This window comes from Vigna unguiculata, chromosome 4, assembly GCF_004118075.2.
Source record: "Vigna unguiculata cultivar IT97K-499-35 chromosome 4, ASM411807v1, whole genome shotgun sequence".
In the NCBI taxonomy this organism is placed as follows: Eukaryota; Viridiplantae; Streptophyta; class Magnoliopsida; order Fabales; family Fabaceae; genus Vigna; species Vigna unguiculata.
In genome coordinates, this window is record NC_040282.1 from 33,288,478 (window position 1) to 33,314,071 (window position 25,594).

At 31.9% G+C, this 25,594-nt stretch overlaps 3 protein-coding genes across 3 annotated transcripts; all 3 read right to left on the reverse strand.

The window, feature by feature from the left end:
• Positions 1-914: 914 nt before the first annotated feature.
• LOC114180770 (sugar transport protein 10-like) lies at positions 915-2,689 on the reverse strand. The gene is made up of 3 exons (XM_028067062.1): positions 2,231-2,689; positions 1,493-2,116; positions 915-1,370 (listed from the first exon to the last, which is right to left on the reverse strand). Exons 1-3 carry the CDS (start codon positions 2,687-2,689, stop codon positions 915-917), a joined length of 1,539 nt encoding a protein of 512 aa, XP_027922863.1.
• Positions 2,690-5,936: 3,247 nt separating this feature from the next.
• Positions 5,937-16,394, reverse strand: LOC114181302. Its single transcript, XM_028067724.1, has 14 exons — positions 16,215-16,394; positions 16,024-16,111; positions 15,107-15,209; positions 14,689-14,773; positions 14,313-14,399; positions 13,062-13,480; positions 11,833-11,914; positions 11,568-11,744; positions 11,425-11,478; positions 9,709-9,798; positions 9,551-9,619; positions 8,274-8,320; positions 7,157-7,870; positions 5,937-6,361 (listed from the first exon to the last, which is right to left on the reverse strand). The coding sequence occupies exons 1-14, from the start codon at positions 16,341-16,343 to the stop codon at positions 5,983-5,985; spliced, it is 2,523 nt and encodes an 840-aa protein (XP_027923525.1). The 5' UTR covers positions 16,344-16,394; the 3' UTR covers positions 5,937-5,982.
• A 6,698-nt stretch (positions 16,395-23,092) lies between these two features.
• On the reverse strand, positions 23,093-24,574 carry LOC114180772. Its single transcript, XM_028067063.1, has 2 exons — positions 23,458-24,574; positions 23,093-23,388 (listed from the first exon to the last, which is right to left on the reverse strand). The coding sequence occupies exons 1-2, from the start codon at positions 24,572-24,574 to the stop codon at positions 23,093-23,095; spliced, it is 1,413 nt and encodes a 470-aa protein (XP_027922864.1).
• Positions 24,575-25,594: the final 1,020 nt, after the last annotated feature.

Here is a 25,594-nt window from a genome sequence, read left to right on the forward strand (position 1 = left end):
TTTCTTCTTTTATTTGTCAAACATAACACAATTTTAGCGCATAACTACCCTAATTTAGAGATATCAAAATGGAATTGGATTTTAAGATAAACTTATAATTTATAACCTAGTAATTTGCTCAAATCAAATATCACAATTATAATTTCACACCAATTTCAATTCTGACTTGTTGGGTCGTTGAAAATAATACATCTTGGAAAGTTCCACATCACCTGGGATATGCAATAGAGTGGGTGATAATGGCTATATAATGAACTCTAAGTTCATGGTTTTAGATGACCCAAGTCATTTAAGCTTGTATTTGACGTTTCTTATACATTTGTAGTGGAGTACAAGAAAATTATGATTTATAACTTAGTTATTTGCTCGACTCAGATATCATAATTATAATTTCACACCAATTTCAATCCTGACTAATATTAAAAACTATTTACATAAGAGGTAAATGATATTTAAACACTAGAAGTGATTGTAAAATTATAGTCACTTCTCGTGAAATTTAAAGCCATTACCCGTCAATTAACTCGTTCGTTGGCTAAACTTACTTCTTTTATTCTTGTCGTAGCAACTTGTGATTGGTATTTCTTTTCCTAGGTAAAGGTATCTCTCAATACTGACATCTCTCTTTGTCAAACAATAACTTGTCATGGATATACATAGAATCTTTTGACTTGTTAATTATTTAAATAATTTAACATTAAAATTACACTTCAAACAAAATCTAGCAAAATGCAAACAACATTATAAAATATTATTATAAATATATAATAAACAATATTTTGACGGATTTCGTACAAATTTGGAACGAATATATTTGTTACAAACCGTAGGAATTAAATAATTACAACGAGCTGTTTGAAAAATGATAGAAATTTGGTTGGTACGAGCAAATGAAGTACTTGATGAATCTAATTTCAAACTGTAGTTATATGAGGATGCCCACCAATGGCTATATCATCTGGAATATATTTTCCCCAAAACCAATGTGATTTCCAAACTCTATTCATCTCTTCAATCCGAACATTTCTTGTCTCGGGCAGGAGCAAGACAACAAAAACGGTCATGATAAGCACAAATCCAGCAAAGAAGAAGAAAAGACCAAACTTCAAGTGACAAAGCATGGTTAGGAAAACTTGAGCAATGACAAAGGTAAATAACATATTTACAGCAACATTGGTGCCTTGGCCTGCAGACCGAACCTCAAGGGAGCATATTTCACTAGGAACCAACCATCCCAGTGGACCCCAAGACCATGCATATGCTGCAACATATGCACATATAAAGAATAAGAGAAGACTGGCTTCTCCATTGGTAAAATAGCCTTCACCGCTCACTCCAAACTTTAGAGCAATCATGATTCCGACAGCAAGCTACACATATTATGAACTTCAAATTAGTTGTTCATGCCAGCAAATGGCTTTAGTGATAAAAGTGTTATTTTTTAAATATTAAAATAACAAACATTGTTTATCGATTAAGTTAAGGTTTTTACCTGACAAATAAGCATTTGAATGCCGCCTTCGAGGAACAATATCCTTCTTCCAAACTTGTCCACAGAGAAAATGGAAACAAAAGTGGCAACCACATTAACACCTCCAGTGATAACTGAAGACATAAGGGAAGTGTCATTACCAAAGCCTAAAGTTTTAAAGAGGACAGGTGCATAAAACATGATGACATTGATGCCAGTGAATTGTTGGAAAAATGGAATCAGAGAGCAAAATGTGAGTTGAGGTCTGTATTTGGGTTTTGTAATGTTCTTCCATGGATGTTCAACATCTTTGGCTGCTTTAGTTGCATTAACGAGGTCTTGGAACTCCTCGTCAACATTATCCATGCCACGAATCTTTTGCAACATTTTCTTAGCTTCTTCTTCTTTACCTCTTTCGAGTAAGGAGTTAGGAGTGTCACCTAAGAAAAGAGATCCTACACATAACATGATTGCAGGAACTGCACCAACACCTAAAGAAATTCTCCAACCATATTCTAGTTTGCCGGTGCCATAATTAATAAGGTTTGCAACCAAGATGCCAATTGTGATCATCATTTGAAATCCCATGTTAAGTGCACCTCTTATCGATGTTGGAGCCATTTCAGACAAATACACAGGTACAGACTATTGGAAATAATAATAACAAAAAGGAAAAAGTTAAAAACAATTTAATCATGAAAATTTATCCATATTCAAATAACCAAATTTGAAAGCATTGACAACGATGCAAAGCCTCACCTGATTACAATATCCAACACCAAAACCAAGTAATAATCGACCTACGATGAGCATTTCAATGTTGATGGCAAAACCATTCAACAATGCACCAACAAGGAAGAATAAACCACCTGCAAACATTGAGGCCTTGCGTCCCATCATTCTTGTGGTGGTGGAAGCAAAGAAAGAAGCTACTAAGGCAGCAAGATATAAAGAAGAGGTGAACAAAGTAAGGAGTTCGTTGTCAAATTTGCAATATTGACTTTCATGGTCAGATTCATCTTTCATTTTTTCATAAACACTCGGAAAGAACTTTATTAAGAATGGTTCCATGGAAGTTACTCCTCCCGTGATTCCAAGATCATAACCAAAGAGTAGACCACCCATGGCTGCTACAAAACACGAGACCAACACGAATGTTGTGACCTTACTTTCATATTGTCTTCCGTTTTCTACCGCAGCAAAAGCTCCACCTGCCATATTTAAAAGATTATATTTTGAGTGGATCTCTTTCTTTGTCTTAAACTTTCTTTCTTTTCCTACATATGAGATTTTAAGTAGGAACTTGTTTTATAATCGAAAGTATGCTAATAATAACATCTAACGGATAAGGATGAGTTACAAAAATTAAATAACCTCTCTAACAACATTATATGTTTTTAAGTTTTTAATTATCTATCATGTTATTAATATCCTAATTAGTGTGTATTGTTTTTCCAGTTAGACCTAATATGTTATTTTAAGGACTTCATAAGAACTAGTTAGTCCAAATTTACAGAATCATTATTTTATAAACAAAGGTTAATTTGGTAGTTAATGATGATAGTCATCTGTTTATAATTCAAGAATATCAATTAATAATCAATTTATGTGTTCATATATTGATATTGTGTTGATAAGTATTTACAAATGAAATTAACAACATTTTAATATGATAAAGTAAAGTGCTTTTATTTTAAATAATTTTATGCTAGAGTTTATTATTCTTCATTATAAGTCTGGCATTGAAGTGAGATTTTGAATAATTGATAGAAAAAAAATGTATGAATAATTTATTTAAAAAACAAATGAGTAGTTTTTTTATTTATTTGTTTGTATCCTTTATAAAATGAAAACTCGATTTTCTAAACTTGAATTCATCTTCACCAATAAGACTGTTCAAAACACACACATCGCGAAAATATATATGATCTAAATTTGAATAAATTTAGTTCACTATACAATATGCATGAAATTCAACCAACATTAATTTTTATTTTTAAAATACAACAAACTCAACATACAATACCATTGTTATTTTTGCTATTATTTTAATCTATACTTTTTCTCTTCACTAAACTATGACTTCAAACAGAAAAAATTGTTTGTTGTGTTCAGATTCAATAAGACAAATATTCTTTTGTATGAACATGCCAATATTCTCATTGACATTTTATGTATTTAAATGTATTTTTCCTTTTATTGACTTCCAATAAGTTAGAAGAAGGACATTCTCATTCTTAGAAATTCCAATTTGTAAATTAAAGTCCGGAAATTCCCCTTCTTTTACTTGAGTTGAAAAGGGAGCCGTCCTTCAACGAAAACAAAAATAAAGCATCAAATATTTCACGTGTTTCATCTATTAATTTTACGGTGGCGGCAACCAACCAAAACAATGTATTGTTTCTTCTTTTATTTGTCAAACATATAATTACCCTAATTTACAAATATCAAAATGGAATTGGATTTCAAGATAAACTTATAATTTATAACCTAGTTATTTGCTCATATCAAATATCATAATTATAATTTCACACCAATTTCAATTATGATTTGTTGGATCGTTGAAAATAATACATCTTGGAAAGTTTCACATAACCTAAGATATGCAATAGAGTGGGTAATAATGGTTATATAATGAACTCTAAGTTCATGGTTTTAGATGACCCAAGTCATTTAAGCTTGTATTTGACGTTTCTTATACATTTGTAGTGGAGTATAAGAAAATTATGATTTATAACTTAATTATTTGCTCGACTCAATTATCAAAATTATAATTTCACTCCAATTTCAATCCTAAGTAAAATTTAAAACTATTTACATAAGAGATAAATGATATTTAAACACTAGAAGTGATTATAAAATTACACTCCTTATAAAATTTAAAGTCATTATCCGTTCATTAACTCGTTCGTTGGTTAAACTTACTTCTTCTATTCTCCCTTCTTTTATCTTTGTCATAGCAACCTGTGATTGATCTTTATTTTCTTAAGTAAAGGTATCTCTCAATACTCACATCTCTCTTTGTCAAATAATAACTCTTCTTGAATATACATAAAATCTTTTGCCTAGTTAATTATTTAAATAATTTAACATTAAAATTACACTTAAATAAACCTAATAAAATGCAAACAACATTATAAAATACTATTATAAATATATAATAAATAATTTTTTGATGGATTTGGTACAAATTTGGAACGCATATATTTGTTACAAATAGTTCGGCTCACCTTTTAGTTTCGTACCGAAGCCCAACTTTCCTCTATATTGTAATATTTTAAAATCAAACCTCATTACATAAATATAAAAATAAATTGACTTCATTTGGTAAATGAACCTCGCATAAACATTATATGCAACATCTATCATAATCTTAGGCTTATGAATAGTTGTTTTCTCATTCTTGAACTGTAGAATATTATCCTGAACTATTTGTTTGATGTTTAACATATGCAGTAGCAAATTCTGATTGCATACAAAATGTATCTATGGATTTATCTATTAGTCACATTTGTGACTTCGATAAAGTAGTACAAGCAAATGAGTTTTCTCTAATTGTTATATCTCAATTGTTTTGAGGCTTATTGCCCACGTTCCTTTAGTTCTTTTCTCTTCAGGTCCCGTTAATGAACTGTTGTAACCTTAAAATCTGTCATTGGATGTGGTCTTTCTCACTCACAAACATTTGATTAGATTTGTTCTAGAGTCGATACTATGGTATATATTTGTAATGTCACTGAAATAATATTCAACATCTTAGGACACTTGGATCCCCATGGAACATGAAATTTTGAATAGCTTTAGTAACAACCGTGCAATCATGCCAAAAGTTTAGATTGGAGTCCTTTCATTTCATTTGAGGTAGGTCAAAGGGGAATACCAGTAAAGTAAATAGAAAACATATAACACTGAACACTTAGTTTCTTGGATCATGGGATATGCATGTGATGATTGCTACACAGTGCTTGTTTATTCCTTCAATGGTAAATAACCCCCTAAGTGAGGTAGGTCTACATAAGTATTTAGGTGTGTACCTTTTAAATTGGGACTTACAAATTTTTTTCTCACCTCAAGATTCAAACAATATCCAAAGAGTTCATGGCACATGAAGAGTTTACTTGCCAAACTAAAATATCACTCTTGTACCCTCTCAATGAGGTTAAACATATGCTTCATGAGCTATGGATTTCTCTTCTACTATCTATACACTGATAATGGTTAACATTTACAATGAAATCAGTGGTTTTATACAAGGAATCCTCCCTTCCCCCTCTATCAACAAAAGGATGAAAGCCTTGATAAACTAATTTTGTTTAGATTATCTTACATTGAAAAAATAATTGCATTTTTTATCTTGCAGCTTCCAGAGTACTTTTGAAGCAATTGATTACTTCTCATAAGTAAACAGATCCCAACCAGCCCATTAAACTAAAATATAAAGTTGGCATAAAGGCATGGCAACCTCTTAAAATAAAAATAAACTACTTGTATAAAAATAATATTAAATATTCTTATACAGGTCTAGGAGAGAGGAGAAAGTCTGGTTGTTGTCTCTGTAGCAGTATCCCACAAAAGGGACAAAACGGTTTTGAGGACACTGCTTCAGAGGAAGATTTAATGAAAGAGTCTGAATCTACATGAAATGAAGACATTCTAAAAAGTGGCTCTGGTGCCAATCTAAACCCTGACCTATGGCAACAGACACAATACCACAAGGGAGTAATGGGGCAAACCTGCATAGAAACAACACATCTCAGTAACCTGTGAGGCTTAACATCATCATCACTGGAATTTCCACCTTGACAAAAACCAAACTCAGGCGACTCAAATGGAACGGATGCTGAACAAAAACTGCATGTCTCAACTGCTGAACATCTATTGGCCAGGAACCTGCATTTTAAGAGAAACACATTACTGTAATTAGCATATTTGAAGTTTTGATCTAAATTTAAAGATTTGTATGACTATTTTACAAGCTTATGGTTGTTGCCGGGGCAATTAGATATATAGTTTTGAACTACCGCAAGGGAAATATGTACAAACAAGAATTTACAAATTAAAATTAGGAAAAGGTGTGCACATAAAGTAAAACTAGAAGTTTCGAAAACTAATCAACCTCTCAAATTAATGATTTTGTAAATAAATGGATACTCGTTAGTCACTCTTTTAACAGCAGCGTTACTGTTTCTAATTTGAATTTTTCTACCACGTGTTCGTTTTGCAATTTCTTTCCATAAATTTATTATGGGAAATCACCTTGCCCCTAATATTTCATTTCCTCGTTAATTACAACAAAATACTTATTTTGTAATGAGTGAAAAGAGGAAAGAAAATCTTTATTCAGGCCAAAACAAAATGTCACCAAAACAGATAGAAAGGTATCCATTTGGTTTCATTTCATGGAATCGTGTTAATATTCCATCAAACTATTCTATCATTTTAAGAATTACTTTCCATCAAGTTTTAAACCGGGGGCTGTTGCGTTGCCCTCACTTACAGTTTCCAGTACAACCACATTGTGCTTCTCTACCTTCTTCAGAAAAATGCTAATGTATGTTACTCAGATTGACATTTAGTTATCCTCAGGGACAAAAAAAGTTTATGCGCATAAGCAGAGCAAATAAAAAAATTATTATACAGAAGACGAACAGGAAAAAGAAACAATATCTAAAATCTAAAAGGTACCTTTTCTTGTGACTAACTTCTGAAACAATGGCTTTCAACTGGTCACCTAAATGTTCCTGGTCTGAAGCAATCCATTGTTCCATCTGCGCTAGTCCAACAGGATACCAACAACCATGTTGGGAAGATGTTTCAGAATTTGACATGCTAGTTCGGAAAATGGAAAAACTAAATCCCACAAGCCTTTTCCGGAGCTCTCTTTCACTGCTTAGAAGAATTTCTGTCCACTTTGTAATGTGTTTTTCCATGGAAGGACATACCCTTTCTAGCTTTTCAACCGTTTTGGTAAATCCAGTTATTTGATCAGCATCCAGCTCTGCTAATATTACACGTCTACAGATTATATTGAACAAATGCAGCAGTCGAGATGGAAGGTCTGACAAGCTTGAAGAGACAAATGATAAAACTTTTTCAGAAGGAAGATCCATATCCAATTGAAGGAACGATGATGAGATCCACTTAATGATTATATATTCTGCATATTTTGAATTGTCATCCTTGAACGCCAATAATGCTGTAATTATATCCCAAAGAACCAAAGGCTTATCATGACATTGATATTGGTTTAAAGACCATATGATATTGGTTCCCCAATAAATTAATTCTTTTTCCAGATAACTAGAATTTTCTTCAATGCAGCATGAAAAAGGGGATTTCAGCTGAACATCCATTTGTAGCCCGCCAATCCAAAAGTAATCAACGGCTGCCCTTAGCACCCTGTTCAAAGTTCACGAAGAATTTCAGATTTCGACATTTATACTTTCTTTCGGAAACGACAAGTGGTACAAAAAAAATAAGGAGAAGACCTAGTAGTATAAACATTAAGCTACAGTTGTTTCTTGTTTCAACTTTAAAGGTCGAATGTCATCCTAATCATTGTAAACATACACGATTTCTATCCGTTGCCATTCTTTAGCTACTTTGGACAGGATAGACTTGAGTAGCAATTTTGTATATAGTATACTTCCAATTGGTGCCAAATTCCAAATTATAGTTAACGAATAAAAATATGTATTTATCCCCTGAGCACCCCCCCCTCCTCCTCTGTCTATGTCCTCTCTCCACATACTCAACAAGAAGGGAAGGCAAGAAAATAAAAATTTGCAAATCAAGTATATACCTTCCTTCATACATTCGGTTCAATTTCTCAATATCAAAGCAATGAACCTGCAATAAATAAACAAGAATAATCAAACATAACATATTATGGTGAAAGCAAATAAAATAAGGAAAAGATAGGCTAAATCACAACATTGGTTCCTCTTTAATTTTTGATATGTTATTTTGGTTCCCTAATTTAGTCACCATGTTTTAGAAAATCTGCAAATTTGGTTCAATTCTCAACTTTACAAATTTATTTGTATTATTTTTTAATTTAGTTGAATTAATTATTTTTTAACCGTAGCTTAAATGATATGTTATATTTCAGGTTCAATTGATCCAAAATAAAAGAAATAAATGCATGTAAAATTGAGATTTGGACCAAAATTTCAGTTTTTTTTCAAAAATATAGAAACTAAAATCACAAAAAAGAAATTAGGGAAACCAAAATCGCATATTAGGAATAAAAGGTAGACCAAACTTGTAATTTAGCCTAAAAAATATTAAAGATGAAAATTAATTGCTATGTTATCTGGCAACATATTTATTTCTCATGTTCCGATTATTGTTATTTAGCCAATTATCAACCAACCCACTCAACATAATGCCTCTTTGAAAAAGACAGGAAAAAAGATTGACATATGTTGCAGGTTAGACCTAAGATTAACCTAAATTGTTAGATCTCAATGAATTAGGGTTAAGGAATGATTGGTGAACTACAAAGTGAGCTCTCACTTCTTAGTATTAGCTACAAAAATAATGGAATAAATAGTAAATTACAATTAAACACCATTGAACATAAAAACCCCGCTATCACTGAAAAGATTGTTCACATAAAATGATGTTATAGAAAGTCGATATAGGGAATTAATAGATGTGATTTAGTTAAAAGACTAAGGGCTTCAACAAAAACAAAACAAAAAAGACAGAGATTAAAGGTGACATTCAAATCCCAGGATATGACACTTTGCCTCTATTCGGCAGCAGCAGCCAAAACAAAAAGGCAAGGTTGTTTCCATGCTACTTGAGTACGTCAAAGATCCCCAGAAGCCTTTTCACTCTACATATGCTTAAAAATATTCACCTATAGCTCTATCCTACCCTTGGAGAAAAGCTCAGGGGACTGATCACCGGTAAACTTAGTGAACTCTTCTTTAATATCCTAGACATTAGGGCATATAATACACACTATCTGGGTATTTAAGAACAACATTTTTTATGCATTTAAAGATACGAATATGTCAAGGATTGATAATATAATAGCAAAATCTGAACGAAAAAAAAAAAAAAACATACAGTTGCAATGACAAGATTTCCAGGGGACACTGCTACACCAAAACATGAATCAAATGTATCTCTTGAAATCTGAAAGGAAAAATATGTATAATTTAGTAGGAAAAAGCAAAGATCGTACTCAAAAGGAAATAGAAGCTATAAAGATAATAGTAACATACATTGATTGAACTGTCACGAGGCATATCAGAATTGAGGGTTACTCCATCAAGATGATTCTCACGCAAAATCCAGCTCTGCACTAAATTATCCTATCAACATTCAAATAATAATCCATCCATTATAAATACATTTAAGCAATACATGGTAAAAGCACACACACACAAAAATTGAAAGACATTGTATCAACCATAAAGAAAATGAAAGAGGGTCTTGCAACATCTTGCTGAATGTATTTTAAACTGTAAAATGCTCAATGCTTAATATAATTAAATAATCTTGTTTTCAAGCTTTCCAGTTAACCTATGTAGAAAATTAATCATTCTTGGTATCAAGTTTTTTCCTCATTATGGAAACTAATTAGTTGATTGAAACCATGAAATACAATGAGAGTTTCAAGTTCTGTTGCTTCAACTACAGTTTAGTTGCTCCTCTTGAAATAGCTAACAGTGATTTATGAGGAGCACCATCTAGTGGCTACTATTGTTTTTCAAATGCAAATTTATAATTCAAAACATAAATCTAACACACTTCAATTATTTTCGTAGTTTAAGTCTACAGTTGAATTGTAGTTTAACATTAAACTTCAGCCATTCAAACAAATTCGGATTGGGGGTGTTTTATCTCTTTTCTGTCCATTTGGAAAATTGTACAAAGACTCAATTGTCCTCACACTCATCTTTAATGAGTCAGAAGAAATGAAACACATGCATATAGTAGAAACAGGTTTCTTATTCCAGGCTCATGCCAAGCTCCCCTTTCTGTTAAGGACCATGCCTTTATCACTGCAGCTTATTAACAGACTGCCCTTTCTACACATTCTTAAAGGTCATTTTGCACTTTATTTCCATTTCTCAGACCCTATAATCCAAATAAAATGCCCCTTTGCTAAAATAGATGCATATTCCTAGGCTAAGCCATCTATCATAATGGACAAGTATTCATTCAGATGGTAAAATTTATCTCTGAAAATATTGTTGAGATCTCACATTGAATAAATAGTGTTGAGAAAAGAGAAACTGAGAAAGTATAAGAATTCCGTGTACACACAAGTATTTTTATTTATAATGAAGAAGACATACATTGATAAAGAATAAAATCAATAGTTAATAGTGAGAAGTATTAGCAAATATTTCTCTACAGATGTTATCAAATCATATCATATTTTCGTATTTAATGTAATAAGTCATATAATATTTCCCTATTTAATGTAATTATCATATCTTTAACAAATACATGCACTAACATGCCTCCGGAGATATTGTTATTTAAATCCCAGTTAGTTATATAGTTCTAAGGTTCTAGAATCTTCTGTGACAGACTTCAGAGACTAACAGAATTGACAACTGTCTTTTGACTATAAATGCACTTATGTAGTCAGATCCCATATTATTCAATTCCGAAACACAAAAATCACAAAAGTAACTTTTCAAATTCTCTCTTTCTATCATTCCTTTTCCATTTTATCTTTCTAGTGTGCAGGGATCCAACTGTAATCCATATAATCTACACAATTATCAAATAATGTTTAACCATGGAAATGAAAATCATGAATGTAATAGGTAGAAAAGAAGATAGAAATGCTCAAGAAATATGGTATGGATTATGCAATGTATTTGATGTCCACGTAAGTATGATATTTCTTTTCTGCCATAGTCATAAATTGAATGACAATTTTATAGAAAAATAGTCAAATCACTTAAGAAAAAGATTATAACCTGGCTACAGCTGTACAGAAATCGTCCACCGAATGCCCAGGTCAAACCTGTAACCTAAAGGAATTAAAAATTGTAGAGATCAGCAGAAGATGACCTGTTTTTCTTTTCAACTAACTCCAAAAAAAAAGAGGGAAAACACTTACAACGTAATCATGAGCATAATATGAGCCAAGCTTATCAAATTCCCTTGATGATATGTCGAATAGCCATATTTCAAATGAACCAGAAACTTTGCCAATGGCTAAAAGAATCTTGGAAGGGTATTGAACATGCACAGTTACTGAAAGTACAGAAACTGGGACAGCATTGAGAGTCATAACCTATTTAGGAATTCAAAGATGCACTAACGAATTATTCACAAAAAAGTGAGGGAAATGAAAAGTGATGCAGAAAATGCATAGCAAGTACCTCCTTCAATAGCGAGAAGGAAGTTTGATCCACTTTTGACAATTTCAGCAATTTGTCATTGTCAGCCAACCAAATCTTCACACTGCAAAGAACATACAAGATACTTTCAGCTAAATTAAGATGTTAATAACAAAATGTAACATTCTACAAAAAGGTCAATCCAGTTGGAGTACAAGGGAAGTGTACTTGAATACAAGATTCTTGAATGAATAATATGAAAATAAAAAGTTTGAAAGTACACTTCTCTAGGGTCTACAGCATTTGATCTTGTAAGCATAAGATGGTAAACGTGAGTGACTTAGCTGACAAATCAAACATCATGGAGTCTTTCCCTACCTTTTCCTAATGGAGACGTGCAGTTTCTTCCATTAAGAGGCATCAAAATAAAATAAAAAAAAAATATCTATTTTCACGAGATAATGGATGAATGGCAAAAATGAGAGACATTTTTTCAATTTCAGGCTAATCAAACAAGTTTAGTTTCAGGTTAATGTGACAGGTTTCAAGTCCATGCAATAACGTAGGATGTAAAAGGTTAACATTTGTGTGTCCTAAGAACACATTTGAATTCTAATAGGCCAGAAATGGTTGCAGTCTACACACTGTCATCTCAATTTTTGAAAGTTCCTTTTTCCGGGGTGGTGGTGCCAACATTGCTAACACCAAAGTGAATATTATATAGATAAGGAGAAACCAGATGAATTTTGATTAGATTGCTGGAAATACTAACATTTAATTATTATTACTTTTCCAAGAAGCTTAGTTATTGTGACTACAAAAAGCTTGGAGGCGGTTTGATTTGTACTCCATTTTTATCCTCAAAGCTTCACAAGGTGAAGTTGCAGAAAATCTTACCAAAAGATTGTGCAATTCAAATTTTTGAAAGAGTTATATGCAAGCTGGGAATAGAAACCATCTAGTCTCCAACTTGAGAGGGAGTGTTGGAAATAAGTGTGTCTATCATTATTTTCTTTTGTAATCATTATTGTTACAAATAATATCACTCTACTGAAAGGTAATAAAGCTAAAGCAAATTCAGAAAATAAAATCTCAGTTGTTAAATTTTTTTCTCCACATCAAGTGCAACTCCCATTGTCACTACAATGATGCGGATAAAGCTCAAATAAAAAACCTCGCACAAGTTCCAGAAGTGTATATTAGTAGTTTAATGAGATGAAATCGGACTGATAATAGATATAACACACTTGCATAAGCATGCTTAAACTCACCTGCCATCAGAGCTTCCAGAAGTTAATAAAATTTGAGGATTTGAAGGATCAGAAGCAAACAACAACCAACTTATACTAGTAACCCAAGAATTGTGTGCATGAAGGAGGCCAGCAAACTTCACAGTAGTTGGAACTTCTCTGTCTTCAATAGTATAACAATCTGGTGGATGAAACCTCCATAAAGAAATTTTACCAGACTTCCCTCCCACAGCAAGCAGACTGAAAGAATCGCAAACTGGATAATATTCAGATGCTAAATGCAGCAAGGGAGACCATGAAACAACAAGGGAACATAGCATTGCACTACGAGAAGCATATTGATCAGCACTTATCAGGGGCAACGAGTGGTTCTCAGACTTTTCTTTTAACAATTTCCCATTATGTTTATACAAAGAATCCATTTGATCTGATGCATTTTTCTGCAGGAATGATCTAATATTAGCAACTAACAATCAAATAAATGCAAACTATAGTGATCTTTTAGAAGGCTCATAAACAAATCGTTTCTAGTCAAACTTAACCCCGATTTGCATGAGAAAATGATGCAAAGATAACTAAATATAGATAAAGTTTACAACAAGTCCTGTGGTGGTGCTTTTTTACTATGTCTTTTGATGAATCTGGTAAGAAGCAACAAAGAAATTTTGTTATTTAAGAAAATGGTTTTGCTAACGAGTGCTCTAAAACCAATGATTAAGAAGTATTAAATACATCCAATTACTTAAAATAGAAAGCATTGAAATACTCTCTCTTTTGATAAAATATTTCTATTTTTGTTCACTCGACTCATGTCTTAGCAAACTAGTTAGCATTTCCCGTAGGGGCTAGAACAGGCATTTTAACACTCACAGCCTGATGGCAAAACAAGTCCATCATTGGAATCTCTAGACACATAAAGGTCATTGCACAAACATCAAAACTGCAGTAGAAGTTAATTGTCTATAAGGAGAAACAAAACTTATGAACATGTATAAAATGCAGATGCTTGAACTGTATTTGCACATTTGACGAGGAAAATAATAAGGAACATAAAACTAGTTTATGCACACTCCATAGATGTCATTTAAAACTGTCTTTCACATGTTATAAACTTATCTTAGCTTTTCTACAAGCATCTAATATATTATGTCAGATATTGAATAAGAAGAAAATGGTTCACAAGTATAACCTGTCTTGCTAACTAATTCACCAGAAGGAAATTTAGAAAAAGAAACTCAACCAAGGTCTAAGAACATGAATAAGATAACTTACATCAAATACATCCAATGTGGAAATCCCTATACCTCGAAACTCAGTACATTTAAGATGCTCATACAGCCTTTTAGTTATGTCCACAACCTGAAGAAAATAAGAACGGCTTATTATGCTTAAGGCAGTCTACACATATAACATCAAAATATTCATTTCTTTATATAGCACAAATGCATGTATGGGAAATAGAATAAACCCCAAATACTTAATACAATACAGGTATGATATGACATAAACACAGGAATTCAAGAAATTCTTATAAGTTCAAGATTCAATTAAACATAAGTATCTCAACATGAATTTTAAAAAGTAACATAACTTACATAAATGTACAATATTTGTGAAGAAATATTGACAATTTCTCAATAATACATACCTCAATCCATTCAGCACAGTAATCACAAAAAGGCGGACGATAAATCTTCACATGTCCTTCAGAGGTGCACACAGCGATCAAGCACCTGTAGCAAGTTATGTCTTTAAATATCCATAAGACAATATTGAATTTTTCATGAATGAACAAACTATGACGCTGCTAGAAGTAAATTATGACCCCAGGAAGCCCTAATCTATAATATCAGATATTTGAAACCAAGAATCACTGTCAAAGAGACTTTTACATCTGCAAAAACAGAGATTCAAAATCTAGAATCACCATGTCAAAAAGTCGTAACTGGCAAGAAACCCTATTCCAAATAATATGAGCAACTCAACATGTGCCAAAAAGACGGACTCTATGATTGCCTTCTAGTTCTAGGATACATGAAATTATTCAAGAAAACTGAAATCCATACCCTGAATTAGCAGCCATGCCAAGCGGAGACCATGATATTGATCGGACAACAGGCTTATCATCCCTATACAAAGCTGTTGGCAGGAGGCATCCAGAGAGTAAATCTGCACGTAAAAGTTATGTGTTAACACTACATGGTTAGTACCTGGCCAGTGAAAATTTCTCATTTTCATTCAACATCACCACATGTGAAATTTTAACTATAGGCACAACACTAATAGAAATAATGCTGCATAATCTTAAAATTCGGGGTTTTAGCTAACTTAACCCAATCAATTCATAAATGAGGAATACTCTCCACTCATATGCATTATTTTGACAACATTACTAATCAACAAGAGATCTCTAACACTATTCCTCACATCAAGGTCTGGATATCCCTTGCCTGAAGTTCAAAAAAGCTGGACATCTAGAAGTGACCGATAATCAGTGGCCCATCAGTCCAATAATAACCATAACCATTAGGATACATTCTGATATCAGCTTACAATTTCAACTAAGACCTAATTCAACCTCAAAAGCTAGTTGATGACACGAGGGTAGCCCCCGTTCATATATCCTATGTCAAATTTTCAACACACACCTCGAATTAAGAGACTAAACATCTCAAGCATAAAGTAGAAAAAGTAAGTAAGCAAGACCGAACATCTACAGGTGGCCAGATAAATCCAACAACATCCACTGGGATAAGTTCTATACCATCTTAAAATTTGAAAAGAAACTAACCCAACTTCAAAAACAAGCTCATGAAGTGAGGCTTAGCTACACTTATACACACTAATTTGAGTCATTCACCATAGATAAGACACGCCAAAATAGCTCATCGAACTCACTAATGCACTAAACAAGCGAAGCAAAACACTAATGACTAATTAACCCGAGTGATTTTCAGAATGAAGGTTGCAGTAATGGCAGTACCTTGTCTTTCTACAATCCCTACGCGAAGAGGCTGGTTTGGGAAGATTTTAATCACGCCTCGTGGTCCACCAACAGGCAAGTCAGGTCTCTGAAAACAAGAAAGAAAATCAAAGGAACAAAGTTATTAGATGGAAAAAAGAGAAAGGAAAGTGAATAGCGCATTCAAATTGTATGCATGTTATATTGAGTACGAGAATGGTGACGAGGTGGCCGGAAGCAACGGCAATGAGGTTGTCGTCGGACCAAGTAATGGCGTTGGGAAAAGAAGGAGCGCCCAAAAGTATCGCAGGCTGTAACGGACTGGGACAAGGACGCGCCATGCTGTAGTTTTTTGAAGAGCGAAGAGAATGTGAGTGCGAGAGTGAGGGTTCGAATCCCTAATATCATACAAAAAAATAAATATCAATTTAAAAAATAATCTACTGAACTGAATGATTCTGCGTGTGTGAGTGTGAGAGGATCCACTGTATGAAGGTGCACGGTATGGTCGATGAGCTTCAAACAAAATAGGGTTCTGGATTTTTGTCAACGGTCGCTAACGGAACGGCTCCTATTAAAATATTGGACAATATTGAGTTTCCACATCCAATATTTTTTAAAGATTATTTTTCAATATTGAAAACAAATTCGAACGAAATGATAGGATTTTATAATATAAATTATGATAAGGATTTTGTAATTTGGATTTTGATAAACTTTAATTATATTTTAGAAAAATTAAAAGACTTTACGTTTTTTTTATAAGATTTGAAAAAATTATACGACTTTCAAACAAACACATTTAAAATTACAAAAAATTAATGAACGAATTTATAGGAAATATAAGGTTCAGCTCAGATAGAAAAGTAAAACCAATAAAAATCAATATTTTAAAAGTGAATGAGTTTAAGAATTTCAAAATATTATGAACAATCTTTTTATGAGTTACTAGAGAACCTATCGCTCTTGTATATATTGTTTTAAATATAAATGATAATAGGTTAGAAGATGATAATGATTAATATATTAAATAAATTTGTATTTACTAAAAAAAATAGTTAATAAATAAATAAAAAGATAAATAATTTTATGAAAAATAAATAAAAATAAACATAAATTTTAAAAGATTTAATAAATAATTATATTATAAAAGATAGAATTGATATTATAAAATAAAATGTAAACAGAAAATAGGAAAATTTTTTATATATCGTTATAAATAAAGTTTAGAATATTATTAACTAATCTTTATATAAGATACTAACCTATCACCGTTAAAGAACTTCACTCCTCTGATGTCGGGAAGATGATCAGAGAGGGGCTTGACTCCTCCGATGTGGACACCTTCACGGTGGAGAGAGACGAAGAAGTCCGGTGCAGCGGTGATAAAAAGCAACGGCGCGGTGCAGTACTGCGGTGTTGATAAGAGAAGGCGCGAGATTAAAATGGTTAACAGAGGGAAGTTCGGCATGAAAGGTTAACAGAGGGAACAGGGGCTTTTTGTCAAAATGTTATTTTCAAAAGAAAATCTCTTTTTCTTTTTCTTCTTTTGTAAGTTTGTATACTATGGTTTTATTTCATAGGCACGTTTTTAACATGTGGTATATTACATCAACGATTTATTTGTTTACATTGTTTTGAATGGTTAAATATATTGTTTTCCTTACCTTTACATTTTGTGATAATATTTAAATTGTTTATATCTTTTGATTCATTCATGATTCAATGATTCAATGTTATTTTAAAAGTAATTTTAAAATATTAAATAAAATTTATATAATTAATTAAATGGTTAAATTCATGTATTTATAAAGTTAAAATTAAATGAGAAAATTTTTTAAGAAGAGACTAATCTCAATTTTCACTAAAAGATAAGAAACCAAAACATATTTACCTCTTTTCTATCTAGATCAATATAAAAAAAATAAAACTTTCAAAATATAATAAATTTACTATTATTACTATGTTATAATTTTTAAGAAAAGTAATATTATATATTAGCTTAAATTTACTTACAAAAATATTCATTTATAAAATATATGATGATTATATTATTTTCACTAATATTTGTATAATTTTTTTTACAATAGATTAAATTTATGTATTATAACATTTTAAATAAATATAATTGTGAATAACTAATTGTAATTAATTTCAAATAATTTTATATTTAATTAATTTCAAATAAATTAATTTTTATTTTTTCCATTTAAATAACTTTTTTTTAAATTAAAATAATGACTTTGTCAAATTTATCTTTTAAGTAACATTTTTTTAAATTGATATTTTTTATTTATCTGTTTTTTAAAATTTAACCATTTTTTAAATTAAAATGATTAATTATAAAAAAATTGTAAAAGCTATTTATATTTATTTTTATAATTATAATAATTATATTTTTATTTTTAATAAGTACCATAAAAAGAAACACATAATAATAATAATATTATTATTATTATTATTATTATTGTTATTATTATTATTATTATTATACAATATTTTCACTTGACCAATATCTTTATTTGTAATGTAAGTAATCTATTATCTTTGCAATATATTTGTAATGTAAACATACGTAAATAAGTATAGATATATTATTATATGATTGGATAATTAATTCATTAAGCAGTTATCTTAATTAATTTAGTTTTGCTATTGTAAGGATTAGGTGAACTCCTAAGATTATGTTTTCATATCTCTTAATCCTTGAGGTCGACTTCCTATTTGATTAGGATGTCCTCATTACTTGTACAATATCCTCTCTTCTCCGCCAAAATGCCTTCTTGTGCCTTTGTGTTCGAGAAGACCAAATACACTTGTATATTTAAGTTAGTTGGAGTTTTCAAGAGGAATAAATATGTAATTAATTAATAGAGTCTACATTGATGCATTGTATTTGTAACATTTTAATGAGTTTTTAAGTGTCTTAATTGTTTTGTTTCGTAGTTAGTATTCTATTTATGATGTTAATAGTTGTAACTTAAAAGGTGTGAAACATGTGCAATAGATAGTTGAGAGTGAGTTCAATGTATCATAATCGAGATAAGATTAACTTTCAACATTTCTACTTCTTTAATATTAGCAGTAAGCAAAATATGATTTGGAAAGGTATGTGGTTAGCAATCGTTGGAGAGGTATGTGATTAGCAATCGTTGGAAAAGTTTGGAAACATTGGAATAGAGTTATCTTTATAAGCATAGGAAGGTAGATCCAAAATAATTTTTTTGTTCAGCTCAAGTAACCGCATGAGTTTGGATGAAACGTCAAAATTGTAGTGTTAAATTCTCTTATAGTGACTGGTACTTATACCCTTCTTTGTGCTTAAAATCTGTGTGATCTAGTAACTCTTGTGTTCTTAAGAGTCGCAAGTGATCAAGTTTTGTTGAGGCTTGTTAAGGAGGATGCATGGGTATATCTTTGAACACCATAAAAGGTCACTCTTTCTGTTGCTCAAAAGGTAATAAGAACATAGTGATGGCTAGATTTGGTTGTCACCTTCGCACTTTGTGTATAAGTTAGCTAACTTTTGAGTTGTATATTGTTTTGCTTTTGCATTTAGGATAGGCTATGTTTTATGAGCATGTGTATATGTTTTATGAGCAGGTTTATTGTTTTATGAGTAAGTGTATATGTATTGCTCACCCTCTAGTCTTTTTGTATGGTATGTTTTAGATGCTCTGCATCACTTTTATAAAGGACTATCTTGTTTTTTGTAAAAGAGTTAGAATCCATAAATGTTTTACTATATATTTTGTTCTTAGAAGAATAAGTAAGGATAGTTTCACAAGATTAGATCTTCGTATTTCATAATCCTAGATGATGTTTTCCTCTATGATCCGTATAAACTCCTTACATATATTATTTTTGTCCGGGAGGGAAATATGTAAATACACTCTTATGTTCGACTTAGTTAGGGTTTTAAAAAATAATAAATTATAATTAATTAAGAGTGTCTATTTTGAACTTAATGTATTTGTGAAAAACAAGTAGATGTAGTGATAATTGAATTGCTTATCATTTTTTTTTTTCAAATTTCGCAAAGTTGCGTATGATGGAGTGATGAAAGGCTTATGATAGATTATTTGTAAAAAAACATTTATACAAATTGTATATTAGAAAAAACTTTCCTTATTTTTGTTAGTGTGGATTGTATGACATGCATACAATTTAAATAAGCCTGGGAAAGTAAAACTTTAGTCTATAAATGCATTCTAAATCCAGTTTTTGATTAACTTGATAAAATTCAACTAAGTAGGCTAATGCCGAAAAGATGTAAGCGAGAATTTTTTGATTTCAGTCACTTTTTTATTAAAACAACTTAAGTCTTATTTAAACACACAAGCACTCTTAATTAAAACTCTATTATATCTGAAAGGTTTCCTTTGTCAAGATAATATTCATGCATTTGAGATTAAAGTGATGGAACAATCTTCTGTTACATGTAGTACATACGGGGAGAGACGTTTGAGTGAGTTTCAACCGTGAACCAGGTTATCATGGGTTTGAGACAAGTTTCAACCGTGTATATGTTCTTTTTTATTTTTGATGATTATAATATTTTTCAAGGATTCTCATATATTTTTCTCTAATTCAAACAATAAAACAATTAAAAATAACCTACCATACAAACTTCTCATACTAAATAATAAATATCATAAAAGACTTCTCTTACCTTGATTCCATTTCCGGTATTTGAACTCGAATTTTGTGCAACTTCCTTCATGTCTATTTCTTTTTCTATTTTCCTTTCACCTTTCTTTTCAATTTCTAAGATTCTTTACCTAAAAGGATTTTTATGCGCATCTATTCTCTTTAGTCCCTCTTAATAAGGAAATGAGTTTTGTTGTTATTACTCATCTTAATTTTAGATTATGAATCCAAAAATATATCGTAAGAAGCATCAAACCATCAATATAATCAAATTATCCCAATATTAAAAGCAGTTCCTAATAATATAGTAGTAGTAGTATGCGAAAGCGTACCTGATCAGTAATTAAGAACAATATAGATGAAAAGTGATACCTGATCTTCCAAATAAAATCAATGAAAGACTAAAATTAGTTTACGTGTGAGACAATACTGCTCTCTTTCTTAGTAGGTTTTTTCTAGAACGTATCTTACAAATGTGTATTTTACGTCGTCTCATAAAACTGACCAATGGGATATCAATTTTATATCCTTACCAGCATAGACCAGGGACTTCTCAACAAGTTTCTGAATACTTAAGTCTATCATAGACAATTCATCAGAAACCCAACATGTATTATCTATAAATTAATAAAAATTATGCAATATAATTGATATTTATAAATAATATAATTTATTAATTAATGTTAATCCACAATAATAATAAAATAGAATAAAATAGAGAATAAATTGAGGCGTAGTTTTACCAATTTAAAATTCTTTTAATTGTCATTGCTACAATAAAATTTCAAAGTGCCAACTTTTTTCCTCCTCTAAAAATATTTATATTTTCTTAAATAACTAATTTTGATAAATTCACTATTCCATGTTTTTTAACTAAAAACAACTTACAAAATAAATAAAAAATAATAATAAATTATATATTTATATAAGATAATTTATTATTGGTTTTCACATCTTTCCAACTTTAAAAGTTTTCTTCTTCGGAAAATGTATTTACCAACAAACAAATGAGGATAAAAGACCCTCATGTTGCTAGTACTAGTGCGCAATTGCTACTGCACTACTATTGCCACTGTTAATGTACTACTTCTATTGCTACAATTTTAATGATAAACCAAGTGAAAACTAAAATCTAACCAGCCATTGGAGTATAAAAGAGTATACTATTATAAAGCTATATGAATAGGTGACTACGATATAATCAATGTTTAATTAAATTGATGAAAACGAATTTGTGCCTGAGGGAGAGCATGGAAGTGATATAATTAATGCAAATGCTTTTAGTGCTAGTATTACTAAGGATAAAAATTAAATAAGTAAATTCTGACGATTACATTTATGCCAAGCCAATATATACATATGTTTTACAAAAACATTCTACATTTCAATACAGAAACTAGTTCAGATTTGCTTACCTGAAGCAAAGAAATAAGGGAAATTTGTAAAAAGGGGTCTGTTAAGGCTTATTTGTAAAATGGGGTCGGTTTGAAAAAAAATTGCAAAAATGGATCGTGTCGTCCAGCGGGGGACGACATTAAGGTGAAGTCGTCCTCCCAAAGGTCGGTTTCCTTTTTTTTTCTTTTTTCTTTTAATGAAGTCGTCCGGCCTCCGACCGGTTTCTATGATGAAGTCGTCTGGCAGGAGGCCGGTTTCAGTTTTTGATTTTTTCTTTTTCGTTGCAGTTTTATTTTATGATTTATAAATTTTTAATTTTCAGTTTTTTCAATCATTTACATTTCTTAAATTTTTGTATAGTATATTTAATTTGTTGGTATTCTTTTATTAGTATAATAAATTAATTTAAAAAAATACATCATATAATAAAAATAACATAATAAAAATTCGCAACCAATACATAATAAAAATTACATAATGAAAATAATATAATAAAAGTTACATGAAAATTGGATAAAGTAATAAATTACTGACGGTAGGGACAGTTGCCCCTATGATGTCCTTCATTTCTACAATATGAACATTTGCTTCGTCTGTTTGGATTTGGTTCATCCATCTCATTATGGATTCTATTAGTTGGTGGTCTTCCCCTTACCCTACGACGCATGTTTGGGTCTGGAATGAAATTTGGTCCGGTGTATATGGACCAATATTCTTTATTCCTAACTGGATGAAACTGTATTTCATATGCTTTGTTGATGTTGTAGAGGCTATAAACTGGGTAGATGTATGTGGTTAGGGCTATATGTGCGAAAGAGCAAACAGCTATTACGTGATGACAAGGCAGTCGAACAACTTGAAAATGACCACAATCACACCACCAATCATTTAATTTAACTGTAAAAGACATTGGTAGGCGATGATCATGTGGAGAAAACATCTCTTGAACTTGAAATTCATTATTGTCTCGTGAGTATCGACGCACTTGACACATTCCCGCTTGTTGTTGATTTTTTCTAATAATAGTATTAATTTCCTCGGGATACTAGTGGCCTGCTCGTAACATGGAGTCTGCCTTAACCCCTCTCTCAACAAACCATGTTGCGGTCCTTTCAAATGTTGCCTTAATTAGGGCACAAATTGGTAATGAACGAGCTCTTTTCAAAACAGAATTCATACATTCTGCCAGGTTTGTTGTCATGTGTCCGAATCTACTACCCCCGTCGTAGGCCTGAGTCCATTTTTGTAGTGGTATCCTATCGATCCAAGATGCCACTTCTGGTGAATGTGATCTCAAAGCCGCAAATTTAGCATCGAATATGGGTTGTTTGACCTCGTAAGCTGTAAAAATGCAATTATATTAGTTAATTTAATTATCGAATGTGATGACTGAAAGAAAAATTTTATTACCCATATTCTTTAACCGGTTTTTCAATTCGTGATTCTTGAATTTTTTGTTGAAATTGGAAGCAATATGACGTATGCAGTATACTGATTGCAATCCATCTGCTTCCCATTGTACTTCTTCAGATTGTAGGGCCGCCAATATGCCTTTCCCCCTGTCTGTTATCAAGCAGAGGTTTGGTTGTGGTGTAACGTGCTCCCTTAAGAGTTGAAAAAACCATATCAAGGCCTCCTTTGTTTCTCCTTCCACTATAGCGAAGGCCAAAGGGAATATATTACGTGACCCATCTTGAGCTAGTGCTGTTAACAATGTCCCTTGATATCTTCCTGTGAGAAATGTGCCATCTACTTGGACAACTGGCTTGCAATAATTGAACCCTTGAATGCATGGGCCAAAAGACCAAAATACGCGTTCCATAATATAGCAAGAAGGGTCAGGTTGGCCACTAACAAGTCTAGGAGATCCAGTGCACTGAATTATTGTGCCGAGATTGCTTTCTTGTACAACTTGATACCACCTGGGAAGTTCATTGTAAGACTCTTCCCAATCTCCAAACTCCTTAGCAAGCACTTTTTGCTTACCATTCCAAGCTTTGTCATATGAAACTGAATATCCGAAACGATTCTTGATTTCAGCTACTAAACTTTTGATAGGTATGGAAGGATTTTCCTTTACAGAGTTCATCACAATAGAACCAATTTGGTTGGAATCAAGATTGACATGATCTGCAGATTGCATGGTTGACAAACAAGTGTGGATTCCGTCAATCTTTCTAATCTCCCAATTCAGACTCCGCTTGCTATAAGCAGCCCGTAAACGCCACAGACAGCCTTTTTTGTGGTCGACACATCGACATATAAATTTTTCAGATTTGCTCTCAACAACCACAAATCTGTAACCATTGTCGATGTGGTATTGCTTGATATATGACACTGTGGACTCTTTTGTGTCAAAAGACATCCCAATGCATAATGAATTTTCTGTCACTGGATTTGAAGCTTCAATTGAGGTGTGACTTGATGAGCCAATATGATCTGTTGTATGGGTTGTATATTGGTTGGTAACCAACTCATCTTCACTAAAATTAGACAAAATATCTGGATATTCACTTTGTCCTGCCATTTTCGTGCAAATATGGTGAAGAGTAAAAGTTTCGTACGGTTAGAAATAATATGGGGAGAAAAAACTATGAGACTTGAAGTGTTTAAATCGTGTGCAAATAATCAGTATTAATGGTAGCAGTCAACCATATTAAATAACCTATTTTAATGCACTTTGACGTAATTAATTTGCACAGATTCTTAATAAATAAGCCGTTAATGCCAACTACTTCATTAAGCCAGCCGCATTAATAACAACTACAAGCCAGCGCATTCATTAAGCCAGCGCATTCATTGAGCCAGCGACTTCATTAATTGAACAGTGCAGAAACCGTTAAGGGCCCTGGCGACATTAAGTGAAAGTCGTCCGCACTAATGACGACTTCACTTTAGTTGTCGTCCGCACTGATGACGACTTCAGAGCTGCGCCACCTGACAACATCACGCGCGCGCGAATCTGCGCGCATTTATTTCCTCGTTGACCGTGCTCGTCAAGTGTGATTCCTGCTGCGCTAGTTCCAAGCCACGAATTCAGGGAAATAGTGGAATTCAGAGATTCCTCTACTCCCTATGCCATCACAGTCCAATTTTTGCCATCACAGTCCAATTTTTGCATGCAGTGGTCTAAACGGTTGGCAACTTTAAATGGCTTTTCTGAATGCATGCTCTCAACCACATTGCACGAAAATTTTAAATTATTGATGGGAAACTGCTGTGCATTCACGTGAGGAACCAAGGCATTGGTTTAAATACGTTCAAGTTGCATCCATATGCATCAGATTCATATATTTCGGTTGTGTATTGTGCTTAGATTGGGAGAGAATTGTTTGAAGTTTGCGCGCTGTGTGATAGTGTTGAATACTTCATCTTTGATAGCTTCTATTTTCAAGGTTCAAGTATGATTTAATACTTTCTTTTAATTAATTTGCACACTTAGATTCTAATTTTTATTTACCATTCTTAATTTATTATGGCACGAAATGGATGCCTACCTCACGATATGTCACTACTTCGGCTTCAGCATGAGCATATCACTCACGAC

What these genes read in the sequence shown, in the direction of transcription:
- LOC114180772 (XM_028067063.1), bottom strand. Translation starts at nt 24,574, where the DNA reads ATGGCAGGACAAAGTGAATATCCAGATATTTTGTCTAATTTTAGTGAA. An exon ending in AAACCGGTTAAAGAATATGG is followed by an intron (nt 23,389 to 23,457) that starts GTAATAAAATTT and finishes GCATTTTTACAG; the next exon opens with CTTACGAGGTCAAACAACCC.
- LOC114180770 (XM_028067062.1), bottom strand. Translation starts at nt 2,689, where the DNA reads ATGGCAGGTGGAGCTTTTGCTGCGGTAGAAAACGGAAGACAATATGAA. An exon ending in GTGTTGGATATTGTAATCAG is followed by an intron (nt 2,117 to 2,230) that starts GTGAGGCTTTGC and finishes TATTTCCAATAG; the next exon opens with TCTGTACCTGTGTATTTGTC. An exon ending in TTCAAATGCTTATTTGTCAG is followed by an intron (nt 1,371 to 1,492) that starts GTAAAAACCTTA and finishes TAATATGTGTAG; the next exon opens with CTTGCTGTCGGAATCATGAT.
- LOC114181302 (XM_028067724.1), bottom strand. Translation starts at nt 16,343, where the DNA reads ATGGCGCGTCCTTGTCCCAGTCCGTTACAGCCTGCGATACTTTTGGGC. An exon ending in GGCATGGCTGCTAATTCAGG is followed by an intron (nt 14,774 to 15,106) that starts GTATGGATTTCA and finishes AACTTGCTACAG; the next exon opens with GTGCTTGATCGCTGTGTGCA. An exon ending in TTCTGTACAGCTGTAGCCAG is followed by an intron (nt 9,799 to 11,424) that starts GTTATAATCTTT and finishes GAATGTTGATAG; the next exon opens with GATAATTTAGTGCAGAGCTG.